General features: G+C 52.7%; 1 protein-coding gene across 5 annotated transcripts in view; it reads left to right on the top strand.

Annotated features, from left to right (window-relative positions):
- Positions 1-12,185, top strand: part of WSCD1 (WSC domain containing 1) — a 45,963-nt gene that overhangs the window by 15,184 nt on the left and 18,594 nt on the right. For all 5 annotated transcript variants that reach the window (XM_036895931.2, XM_036895929.2, XM_036895927.2 and 2 more), the window contains 3 exons: positions 1,932-2,046; positions 3,179-3,363; positions 7,190-7,311. In XM_036895931.2, coding sequence (XP_036751826.2) covers positions 1,932-2,046; positions 3,179-3,363; positions 7,190-7,311 — 422 coding nt within the window. The remainder of the gene's footprint in view (positions 1-1,931; positions 2,047-3,178; positions 3,364-7,189; positions 7,312-12,185) is intronic.

A 12,185-nucleotide genomic window follows, 5' to 3' on the forward strand; every position in this document is an offset into this window, starting at 1 on the left:
TCAGGAGGTTCATTGCCTGGAAGGGGGCGAGACCCTATGGCAGACTCCAAAGGGGCTGTTGCTCCCTCTGTATCCCCAGCATTCTCTCATCTGAGTCTGGTCTTTCACTTACTCCTGACGTGGCGAAGATCCATTCCACTACCGTCTTGGCCATCTTTCTCTGCTTTGCCTCTGTTAAGCTGGGGCCCCGGAGTTGCACCTGTGTCGGTAGAACCATCCCCTCCTTGCGTTTGGGTGCTCTGCTCCTCCTCTTGTGTCCTCAGAGGGTATCAGCCTGGTGCTTTGGAGCTCTAACCCCCGGTTAATAAGTAGTGTCCATGTCGGCATTGTGCCTCCCCCTGATGAGCTTGGGTGAAGGTGTATCCCCTGCCCTCCGTGGGCCTTAAGTCACCTTGCAGAGATAGGACACACAGACGTAAAAGATTTTTAGCAACAGTTAATGATAGGGATTTGGGTGATGACAAGTTTTTCAGGTACAAAATACTAGAATCCAGAGAAGAGAGAGGCCATAGTGGGCTGGAGTGGCCAGCAATAGAAGCCATTGAGGAAGGTGGGAAGCAAAGGGTGGACACGAGGGAGGGAGCAGGGACAGGTCTAAACATGGAGCAGGAGAAGGGAGCTTGGCAGGGTGAGGCAGGTGAGAGGGCCCTTAGCCATTGCCAGTTGATGAAACCAAGGCACAGAATGTTGACATGACTTATCCAAGGTCAAAAGCGGAAGTAGTATGGTGTTCACAGACAGAAAAACCACTCTGCCTGATTCAGACTCCAGGAATGAAGGCTGACAGACCCACTCCTGCCAACCACTCAGCTAGAGGCCCTGAGCTCCTGCTCTGGGCCATGTTCCTGGCAGGAATTAGATGGGTTTGCCTGTCCTCAGGGAGCCCCCGAACTGCGAGACCAGGACATCACTCCTCACAAGTCATCTGGGAACCAGCAGGCCATTGGGAGGTCTTGGGCATGTTATTTTGCAGGAACAAGCTAATTTCTGTAGGCCGCGATGGCCAGGAGCTGAGTGCAGGCACTCTCGGACGGGACGGGTGACATCTTTGTCACAGATCTTGGCACAGCTATTGTGGCTGAGCTTTTGCAGTTTGGGACCATGCAGAGACCAAAGTGGCATTCCTCGAGGCGCTCCAGTGCATTTACATGCCTGACACACCTGCTTCGTGCTTGAGTTCTCCGGGCTTCTCCGTGCATCGGGAGACACTGCCCTCTCTAGGGGTGATGGGGCAGGGCTGCTACAGACTCCCACTGATGTGTGGTGTGTGGTTGGGTCAACGCCGCCACTGCTTTGTGGAGTCACATTCCCCCAGCGTCTCCTTCCAGGAATGTGCCAGAAAGGCCCAGAGCGGTGCAGGCCCAGCAGTCCCTTGGTCCTATCGATCCCCACACAGGGCAGCTCTCTCACAAACAGACGCTGTTCACACACCTCCAGTGATGGGGGCTACTTCCCCCTGGGATGGTAGATTTTTTCCTTGAAATTGCTCTCCCTGTTTGCAATATCTTCTTTATCTTATCTAAGATCAGACTTCCCCTAATTAATTCCTTCCCCCTGGATCACAAGGAGGTGACAGAACCTGCCCTCCCTGAGCCAGGAAAGATAGAGATGGAGAGGAGGGCCATCCGGGGGAGGTTATTAAACCAGCCAGACTTGGAATGCTGGCGTTGATGGCAGAAAGTGGTATTCAGGCTGATGCTGGCTGATGGCAGGGTGTCTGTGGGGACAGTGGGCCACTGACTAAGAAAAGAGGCAGGAAGGGAACAAAGTGGAAGTGTCCAGAAGCACTGCAGGGAGGGCTGGAGTGCCCCATCCCCTGGGCTTCTCTGGGGATCTCCTTGGCCAGGAAGGACAATCCTAAGGGCAGACCCGCAATCAGGACCCCTCTCTCTCAGGGCCTCTGAGTCTCTGCCGTGCTTCCCTGCCTGCAGGCACATACGTCGGATGCTTCAGTGATGATGGCCGGCAGAGAACTCTGAAGGGTGCTGTGTTTTTTGACTTGAGAAAGATGACTGTCTCCCACTGCCAGGATGCATGTGCTGAGCGGTAAGTGGGGGGGCCCCTGTTCACTCCCCTGAAAATAAGGTTAAGAGACAGTTCCAGAGCCAGGTGATACTTGGATAGTTAGAGCTCAATCAATCAGGTCCCAGAATAAAAAAGCATATTGAGATGACACAGGGTTATGGAAAGAGCCCTGGGCTTGGCATTAAGAGTCTGGGGTTCTAGTCCAGCTCTGTGACTTCAGTGAGTTCTTTTCCTTCCCTGGTCCTCAGTTTACACATAAAGTAAAATAAAGGTCTTTAGCCCAGATTTCTCTGAGGTCCTTTCTAGCTCTATAGGAAAAGTATATTTCTATCTTGTATTCATAACAATTGTCTTTTTCTGGTCCTTCCAGCTCACCCTATAGTTACCAGACACTAGTCACGTGCCAAAGAATGGTCCCGCCCTCAGGGCGCTCACAAGTCACTGTGCGTGTGGGGTGCACATGGGTTGGCTCTCTAGTTAAAGCCCTGGGTGGTCCGTTAGAGGTTCCATCTGTGATCTTTCTTTACTGACAGTGTTTCCACTGGGTGCAGGTGGTGAGGTACAGTCTTACAGGCAGGAGGGTCTGCAGCAACACCCGTTTGTCACATGGGGGCAGCACTTCACATCACGTGGTGAGGGCAGACTGTGACATTTTTAGAATGTTGTAAGCCCATTCCTAAGCCAGTGGTAGCTTGCAGTCATCTGTGATAGGAGTATTTATACCAGAGAAATTGACAAATGCCACAAACTAGGGCTCCCATCCTCCCATTCTGAGAACCAGTTACCAGCCCACCACTACTTTAGATCGAGTGTAAACCTTTTACCATGGATGGCACCTCAGGGGCAAAGCTCAAGGCTGACGGGAGGGACCAGTGGGGCTTATCAGTTTATCACAAAGGACAGACTGTTCTCTCTCTAAACTTAGCCAGGTGACCCTTAAATCTGGCTGAAGACTGACCCCTAAGACCAGCCACATGCTGATGGCTGTGGCCCCTGTCTCCTCGCCCAGACCTAACCTCAGCTTCAGACCCAGCCTTTATCTCAGCCCCAGACCCAGCTGCCATTCCTTGTTCCAGACCTCAATAGTATGAGGACCCCAGCCCTAGCTCTGGGCCAAGGTTGGGACTCACCCCAGGCCCTACTCTCCCTGCAGATCCTACGTCTACGCTGGCTTGGAGGCCGGGGCAGAGTGCTACTGTGGGAACCGGCTCCCGGTGATGAGCGTCGGGCTGGAGGAATGTAACCATGAGTGCAAAGGGGAGAAGGGTTCCGTGTGCGGGGGTGTTGGCCGGCTCTCTGTGTACCGGGTGGAGGAGCTGCAGCCGGGCTCCAGGAAGCGTGAGTGTGCCAGCCTCTCCCCAAGTTTCTGTCCCCTGCTCGCCAATGTCCCTCCACTGCCGCCCGGTCCACAGCCCCTCATCCTTACTACATGGGAAAGAGCCTGTGCCCTCCCTTCCTTTCCACCTTCACTAGACAGGCTATGGCAGGAGACAGTGGGGTTAGGACCTGCCAAAGGTTGCTTAAGTTCATCACCAAGGCACATCTTTCCTGTCTGCTGCAAGGGAAGCAACTGACCAGGAGGCCTCAGGCAGATTGGGTTCCAATCTATTTTGTAAAGTGCAGAGGCAGACCTAGATTTCTAGCAGGGGGCAGACCAGATACTTTGAATGTTTCCTAGCTAAAACACCTAGCAATGCTGGACAGAATTGAACAAACATTTTTTTAAAATATGTAGCTGAACTAGCAAGAAAATAAGGAAATCCCTGGCTCCAGAAATGAGGAGGGAACCAAAAATCACAGTGGTGAGATGAGAGCAGAAGATAACTATGTGACTCTAGGTCTCTGCAGAGGGAAATTACTGGTCTTCATGGCCACATGGGTTAGGTTTTAGTGTCCAAATAGGACAGAAAAGGAGGCTTTTGGACCATCAGGAGAAGAAATTGGGTATAAACCTCTGCATAAAGTGGGATTCAATTTCACTGAAGTATAATCCACTGAAATTTTAGATTAAAAAAAATACCACCTACCAGTTGAGACAGAAAAACATATATTTTGAGATAAGCTTCACTTGAAAAAAGGAAATTCTTCTTAAGAATTTATAATTATTACAGGTCTGAGTTTTGAGGTTCAAATTTATACTGTCTGCTGAGTCCTAAAAAACTCCAACATGAAAATTGGCTCTGAACCATTAGGAGGTACTGAGAAAGGCAAATGCAAAGTCTTTCTTGACAGCCATGCTGCCAGCCCAGGTGTAAAGAGTTCCCATAGATGAATTATCACTGAAGATGAGCTTACAATTCAAAATTACACAACTCAGGAGGAAATACTCAACCAAGAGGGGAGAGTGAGCTGATGCATCAGACAGCAATACTAAAGTCCCGAGAATTTCAATGCAAAGTGCTGTCAAATAGAGATAGCACCTGGTGGGGCCAACTAGATGCAGTTGAAGCTCAGGTTTGTCCTCATTGCAAGAGCCACAGATCCATTTAACGTAACTTGAAGGAGTTTGTTAAAAATAGTATGGTTGCACATATCAAGGGCCATCTTTTTCATGATTAGGAGGGACTGGACTGGGAAGAAGTCAGAGCAGGAGACTAGCAAGGGTGGGGTAGCAGATGATGGAGGCCTAGCCCAACATCCAGGCACACTGACTCAACAGACACAACCACCTCTGGCCATGGATCTAGTAACAGGACTCCAGGGGACCTGTTAGTTCATGGGTGGGGCAGAGCTCAGAGACAGGGATGTCAGGTCAGAAGCTAAGACTGCAGAGGGCTTTCTGGAAGAGTTCTCCTAGCAACACATGAGTTTTCCAAGCAGTACAGAAACCCAGCTGTGAGACTGGTGGGTGAGCTTAAAAGCAAACTCTGGCTACTGTATATGGGGTCAGTGACAGGAAGTGACTTAGAGCTCAGACCTGGCCAACTGAGGCTGTTGAGATGCTTCTAGTATTCAGACAAATGTGTCCGGGAACAAGGGCCGTAGATAGGGAAATGGGATGGAGTAAAGATCCTGACAACATGTTTTATGGATTCATTAAGGAGACCATTAATGCAACAGATGCTCATTGACACCTATTCTGTTCCAGGCTACCTGGCACAGGGGTTTGACACAGTGTATGAGTAGATTGATAGATGGTGCATGGATAGATACTGCCCTATCACCTGGCATCCACATGGACGTCCTGGGGACCAAACTACCAACTCCAAGCTGTCTTCTTGGACCTTTGATTTTCTTAGTTTCACATAACATTAATCCCCTGACCACTCACCCCTGTCCCCCAGGCAGGACCAGGTCTGTATGTGGGCTCTAGGCTGATCTGCCAGCTCCTCCTGCCTGCTTAGCCACTGACTCTTGGAGATAATTGTTTGGCTTCAGGTTGCCCATTGGTTAAGGGTCAGATGGCCCAGCTGAAGATCTTGAGCCAGCTAGACCTGATTTCATAGTTAATGTTGAAAACACTGAGAAACCACCCCTTCTGGCAGGCTGTGGAGCCCGTGTGGTTAACCTTTGCCTGTCTACTCCCCTCTCAGGGATGAGCCAACAGGATCTTTCCCAAGAGGTGACCAGATGACCACCCATCTTAAATTTCAGCTTCTCACTAGCAAGGATCACTCACAAGGAGTAAGACCCAGGGACATGTCCCCTGGGTTGGGATGAGAGATGAGATGGGTGCTGAGCAGTTCGTCAAGGTTGCACGCAGAGGTACCCTCCCACCCTAAGTGGCCCGTGGGCTCTCACCGGGAGAGTGAGGGGGAAGGCTGTGGAGCAGACTGCTCTCGATGACAGCCTCTTTGCCACGTCATGTCAGTGAAGTCAGCGCAGTCCAGAGGCAGCTGATGCCGCCTGCATGCCTCGCATTACTCAGCTGTTGCAGCTATGCTATGCCTTCCTGTGATCTTCATTCACTCAGCACTTACTGGGCCCCTGCCTTGTGTCCAGGCTGGGTGTGGGGAGCACAGGGGTGACCCAGATGCAGCCTCTCCCCAGGAGCAGCCTCTGCCCAGGAGCTGCTTTGTACTTCCTGTGTCCTGGGGCTCAGTGGGACTCTGATTCCCCTGCTCTCCCTGTGCCCTGCCTGTCCTGCTCACCCTCCCTTGCCATGTAGCCTGGAGCCTGTCTGCCCAGGGTCTGTCTCACCCCAGTGCAGTTGGCTGAGGACCACAGCCCAATCCTTCTAGATACCTTGTTCTTTGGGGGCCCAGTCATGCCACAGGACAGGAAGGAGTTCTGTAATCCCAGCACAAGCCCTCACCCTAGGCCCTTTACCTAGGGTAGGGCAGGGCACGAAGGTGGGAGATGGGGCCCATCACAGGCTGGCATGCAGGTGCACACTGCTCCGCAAAACAGCGCTTGCTACTGGGTGTTATATAGGTAAGGAAATGGAGAATCCCTGAGTCCATGACACACTCAGGTTTCAGAGTGAGTCACAGCAGTGCCAAGCCTAGACTGTTTCCCTGGCACCGGGCTGCTTTCTGTCATCCATGCCCTAACAGATTCATGCCCTGACATCTAGATCATTGGTACATTGGTTGATTGGATGTGTTTCCAGGCCCAGGGTTTGGTCCTCCTCTGTAGTTTTGCCTGGAGAGAGAATTTCTGCTGCTGGCCAAAGAGGTGTGGCAGGCAAAGAGAGCTGGAAGAGATACTGAGCCCCGGGAGACCTGGGTTTAAAAAGAGCATAGGGTGAGAGTCAGGATGCCATTTAGAGAAACTCTGATGAGTCTAGAAGAAATATGAGCAATTGGTGCTGGAACATTCCAGGTTTGTTCAGCACTGCAGAAGCCAGCTAAGGAGCTGAACTTTTCCACCAGAAGGTATGGAGAACAACTTGGCAGAAGGCACTTGTAGATTTGTGGAAGAAGGGAAGGCCGGAAGGACAGATGATGGGACGTGAGAGCTGGTGGGAGAAGGGAACCTGATGCGGCGGCTGCAGCCACGTGGTCCCTTGGTGGCCCCGGGTGACTGGGGCTCTGCTGCCTGGTTTCCAGAGCTTGGCTCGACCGCCCGCTGTGTCCAGGGTGGCTGCCCTCTCTGACTTCAAACCTGCTCCTCCTGAGTATTTACACCCGTTTCAGGATCTGAAGCCACCGTTTTCCCTTGTGACAGATACCAACAACCGCAGGCATTATTTCTCACCAGAAACCCATTTCCTTCCCCACAGGGAGGACTGTCATGTACCGCGGGTGCTTCAAGCTGCCAGAGAACATCACATATGCCTTCCCCGACTCCCTGGTCCAGGCCAACGTGACAGTGGACATGTGCTCAGGATTTTGTTCCCAGAAAGTAAGGCCAATGATAATCTCACAGCCTTGTCCTTTCACCAGTCCGCGTGTGCGGTGGTCTCCGGGAGGAGGCAGATGCCGGTGCTGGGCTGTGGCTGTGCACTCTTCAAGCCCCAGGTGTGGCTGAATAAGAGGCATGGGAGGGCGGCAAGCACTGCAGCCGACCATGTCCTGGGGCTGGCAGGGAGCCTGTTGCTAACAGGTGATCCAGGGCTGGGTGGGAAGTTGTCAGTGAAGGTTGTAAGGCTGAAAGGTTGGTGCCTTACTGGATGTGAGTTCTTGGTATGAGTGTCAGGTATTAAATTGACTTGGTTTGGAAGCAAGAAGATGCTGGCTCGGGATTTGGGGAGTGCTGATGGATTGTCTGTTATTGGCGCTGACAGTGTGAGGCCATGAATCTGACTCCAGGGGCCATGGTTGCACGTGCACATTTGGTTCAGCCTGGGCTGCGGAATGGGGTGTGGCTCTCTGCAAGGGCTACCATTGTGTCATAGCTCTGGGCTGGGAAAGTTGGTCGAGGCCAGATGAGGCTTGCAAAAGGCAGGACCTGGTATATGAAGAAAGGCTGGTGAGACCTGCAGGCTGGCCAAAGAACATTGAGATCTGGGGCTGGAGTCCAGTGGTCTCCAAGTTGGGCTGGGTGCTGCAGCCCTGGAATGGCCGTGGGCTTGGGGTCTGGAGCTGCTCCTGTAGGCTAGGGTTCAGTAGCCTTGATGGGACTGTGATACCTGGAGGCATAATAGAACAGGGCTGGGAGAGAGGAGGGCTTTGGCAATGATAATGATGGTCACCAACAGTAGCTGACAGGTACTGATCTTTCATTCTATGCCGTGTACTGTCCCGAGCTCTGCACATGTGTTAATCCATTTAATCCTCATAATAACCCTAGGGATGGGTGATGCAGTGATCTGCATTTTGCAGGTGAGGAACCAGGCAGAGAGAGCTTGAGTATTCTGCCTGAGGTCTCACAGCCAAGGGAGCCAGGATCTGAAGTCAGTCTAGTTCCACAGTCTGCTTAGATTTGAAGGGTGCAGGGAGCAGGTGTCAGTGAAAGCAAATGTGGTTGGACATAAAGAACACGCCCTGCACTGTGCCCCCAACCCACCCTGGGAGTGGCCCTTCCTCTCCTTCCACTTCTCAGCCTTCTCCAGATGCTTCCCTTGGAAGTGAGTGGAGACAAAGCCTTTGGTCTGTGCTTTCCTCTTGCGCAAGCGCACCCTTTGAAGTGGCTGTCTCGCATCTCCAGCATTTCCGAAGCCCCTTGCACTGCCAAGGATATCTTGGGCATCAGGGCTCACAAGACACAGTGCAGTAAGCTGAGAAGACAGTTTGTTGATTTGCAGACATCTGGCCTGGGGACCTCGTCCCCCACCCTGTGGGAGTGGAGCTGTGGGCAGACACAGTGGGACACCTGCTTGTGCACACAAGGAAACAAGCCACTCTGTCGGGGCTTCCTGCACACCTGCAGCTCAGAGCAGTTCCCTGGGCAGCCCCTGCATTGCAATCAGAGGAACCCAGCTGGTCCTGATCCAGCTGAAGGCAGGCCTCCTGGGCCGACAAACTTGGCGATGTCTTCCTTTGTGCTGGGCGCTGTGCTGGGGCCTTCCCACCTGCAAGCTGCTTTAATCCTCCTCGCTCCCCCGGGGGAGCCCTTCTGATCCCTGCTGGCTGCAGAGCCAGTGCAGGTATGCAGACCTGAGAGCACTCACACAACTGGCGTCACAGCCCACCCTCAACACCACACCACTGCTTTTTCTGCTGCTCCCGTGGTGTGACGTGGCAGGGCAGGCGACAGGCAGGTGGGTGTGGCGAGGACGAGGCAGGTGAGATGAGAAGAAACGAGGAAAGGGAACAGAAGAAACACGGCTGTGTGTCCTTTGTGCTTTAAATGATTTCTTAATAGGGAGTATGCTGTCAGGGAGTGTGGTGGAAACCCACCGGAGGGCACAGAGGGGAAAGTCCCTTTCACTCGGTCTCGCCTGCCTCTTGTGTTTCCTCGGAGGCCACTGACGGTCCTGACTTCCTGTGTCCACTTTCAGAGCCTATGACTACTCAAGCAGTTGTTCCTTTACCAAGTCATTATTCCTCTACAAGCCCCGCAGATGGTAATGAGCTCCGCAGTGCCCTGCACTGTGATCGCTTCCCTTGATAGTCTGTCTTAGAGATGGCTCCATATTGGCACAGAATGGCTTTTCCATTCTTTTATTCCATTACCCGGATGTCCTATCATTTATTTAGCCACCCCCTGCTGTTAAGCATGTAGGTTGTTCCCAGGGGTTTGCTTTTACTAACAAGGCTGCGATAGCTATCCTTGCTGGTGGGTCGTTTTGCGTCAGTGAATCTGTAAGCTAAAATTCCTAGGAAATGCAGGGTCAGAGGCAGTGGGTCTAGTCATGTTAATGGTTAACCTGCCATATTGCCCTTGGCAAGAGTTCTAGTAATTTTACACGCCCACCAGCGGTGCATAGGAGGGAAAGTAGGCACCCCCTGACTCTTCTTCTGGGGAGAGTGCCTTCAGAGCAGCATCCTCTTGGACAGCCCACGAGGTCCCAGAGAACTCTGCCTGTGCTTACAGATACAGATTTTAAAGGTGTAAAAACTCTTCAACTTCTGTTTTCAGCCCTTCTTCACATTTACTGGCATACTGGCACAAACCAGGTCGCCGAAATGTCACATTAGCGCACGTGCCAAAGACACCGCAGGCTCTTGGTGTCTTCTGCCGTCTTGCACCTTGTATGTTTCCCTTTGTGACATGTGTCAAGGAGGGGTTACCTGCTCAGCTCTGGCTTGTGGTGCTGTGAATGGTTCAGGTCAAGGGTGAAGGGCATGGGCATACATGGTTCTCAGCCCCGGTCTCCCCCTCAGGGCGTGCAGACCTTGGAATCTGCGCTCATCTCTCCTATAGGCCTCCCTTGCTTTGCGGCCTGAGGCTGGGAGGGGAGGGTGGGTGTTTCCTGAGCCCCACTGTTTACATCCACAGGCTTTTGCAGCTGTGGGGAGCAGAGTCACCATTTCCAGCTTTAAACTTGAAAGCTGGTCTTGGCAGGACACTTTTAGTGGGAAGTGGACAAACGCATATGCTGACGCTTTTGGGGGATGCCTGCAGAGCCCAGAGGTGGGTGGGGTATCTGGCCCCTACTCACGAGGTAGAGCTCACAGCCGGGGACGAGCTGAGACAGGAGCTGGGCCACTCTGACCCTCAGCAGGCAATGTAGGGTCAGTGTTAGGGACCGAGGAGGCTTAGAGGGGAACACTGTAAGTTTTTGGAAGGGCTGAAGCTGGACATTTCGGATGTCGAGCAGTGTCAACAAGCAGATGAGGGGTGTGAGGGCACATGCAAGGCTAGGCTGCTGCTGAGCAGGACTGAGGTGGGGTGGGGGGAGGCAGCCCAGCTAGTCCAGAGTAGAGGACTGTGTGGTGTGGTGTGAAAGGTATGGTGGGCCCTGGATGCCTGCCTCAAAGTCCAGGCATTTCTCAGTGGGTAAGAGGGAGCTACTGACAGCCTGTCCAGGAAGGGGTGATGTGACTGGTGTGGCACCTGATGGTGTAGGTAGGAAGCGCTGGAGTGGGGCTGGGGGTGTTCTCGGTGGATCCCTTTGGGGATCCCTCAGAGGTGCCTCAGCAAAGCTGTGACTTAAGTCCGCCTGTGACCTGGCTTTGGAGTTAGGAGGGATTCCAGGGAGGACAAAGATGATGCTCAGTCATGCATCCAGGTAACCCACCATCTACCCAACAGAGTGAGCCTCTGGTCCTCAGACTGCCTGTCCCTTCTCCATCCTCTTGTCCTGTGGAAGCCAGTGTGACTTGGACTGCAGCCTTCTGGACACCCCACCCCATCGGCTCTCAGCTCTGCAGTCTCCTGGTGGGAGCTTTGCAGGGACTGACTGCAGTCTAGGGCGGGCTTCTCAGCCTTGTAGCTGCTGGCATTTCAGGGCAGGTAATTGTTTTAGGAACTGTCTGTGCCTTGCAGGATATGCAGCAGCATCCCTACCCTTCAGCTGTGACAATCCAGATCTCCTCCAGACATGGCTAGGTGTCCTCTGCAGGGCAAAATCACCCCATCAAGATCACAGTCCTGGAGGGCCACCTTGAATGTGGCCTGCAATGCTCAGGCATGGCCCGCATTTCCACGGATCTGAATCCTCGTGAACCATTGTTTTTTCCAACTATTTGGTGAGGACAAAGAAGCAAAGCCTGCATCCAACACTGAGGTCTGATGGGCAAGGTCAGTCAGAGGCATGGCTCAGACTGCTGAGGCCAGGGACCTATTTGCAGGAATGGATTTCTCTCTCCTCTCCTGGATGTTGGGGGTGGGTGAGAGGTGAATGCAGAGATATCTGGCTGTACTCTCCTGTTTCAAAAGCCAAGTTCTTCCTCTCCTGAAAGGCTGGTGGCACCGAGGCCACAGGGCTGTCACAGTGGCAGCTTCATCCCATCCTGATTTGGCTGCAAGACAAGCTTAAGTGTCCTATCACGTGGGAATGGTTGCCTTGTGCCAGGGCCACACTGGACTGTGATACAGCCACTGAAAATGTTTGCAAAGACTATTCTAGTGGCTAATGCTCACAGCAGAGTGTTAACTGGGGCAGTGCTAAATCTGGAGGTGGGGTGCTAGGGGCTTAGTTAGGGCTGGCTGGTCAGTGGGGCCAGGAGCAGCAGATGCGAGAGGTGGGGCTCAGAAGCAGTAAACAAGGGGGAGCCCTCCTTGCAGTGCTTCAAGTTGAGGCACCACCTGACTTATTTGTGACCCCAGATAAACATCTCTACTGGTTTTTGCTAGTTAGTTAAAATGGATTTGGGGAGTCTGCATGTTTAGTTTGACGGAAAAAGAACATTTGGGGCAATCTCAGCATCTTAATGATCTGTCTGCCAGCA

This window comes from Manis pentadactyla, chromosome 4 (assembly GCF_030020395.1).
Source record: "Manis pentadactyla isolate mManPen7 chromosome 4, mManPen7.hap1, whole genome shotgun sequence".
NCBI classification, from domain to species: Eukaryota; Metazoa; Chordata; class Mammalia; order Pholidota; family Manidae; genus Manis; species Manis pentadactyla.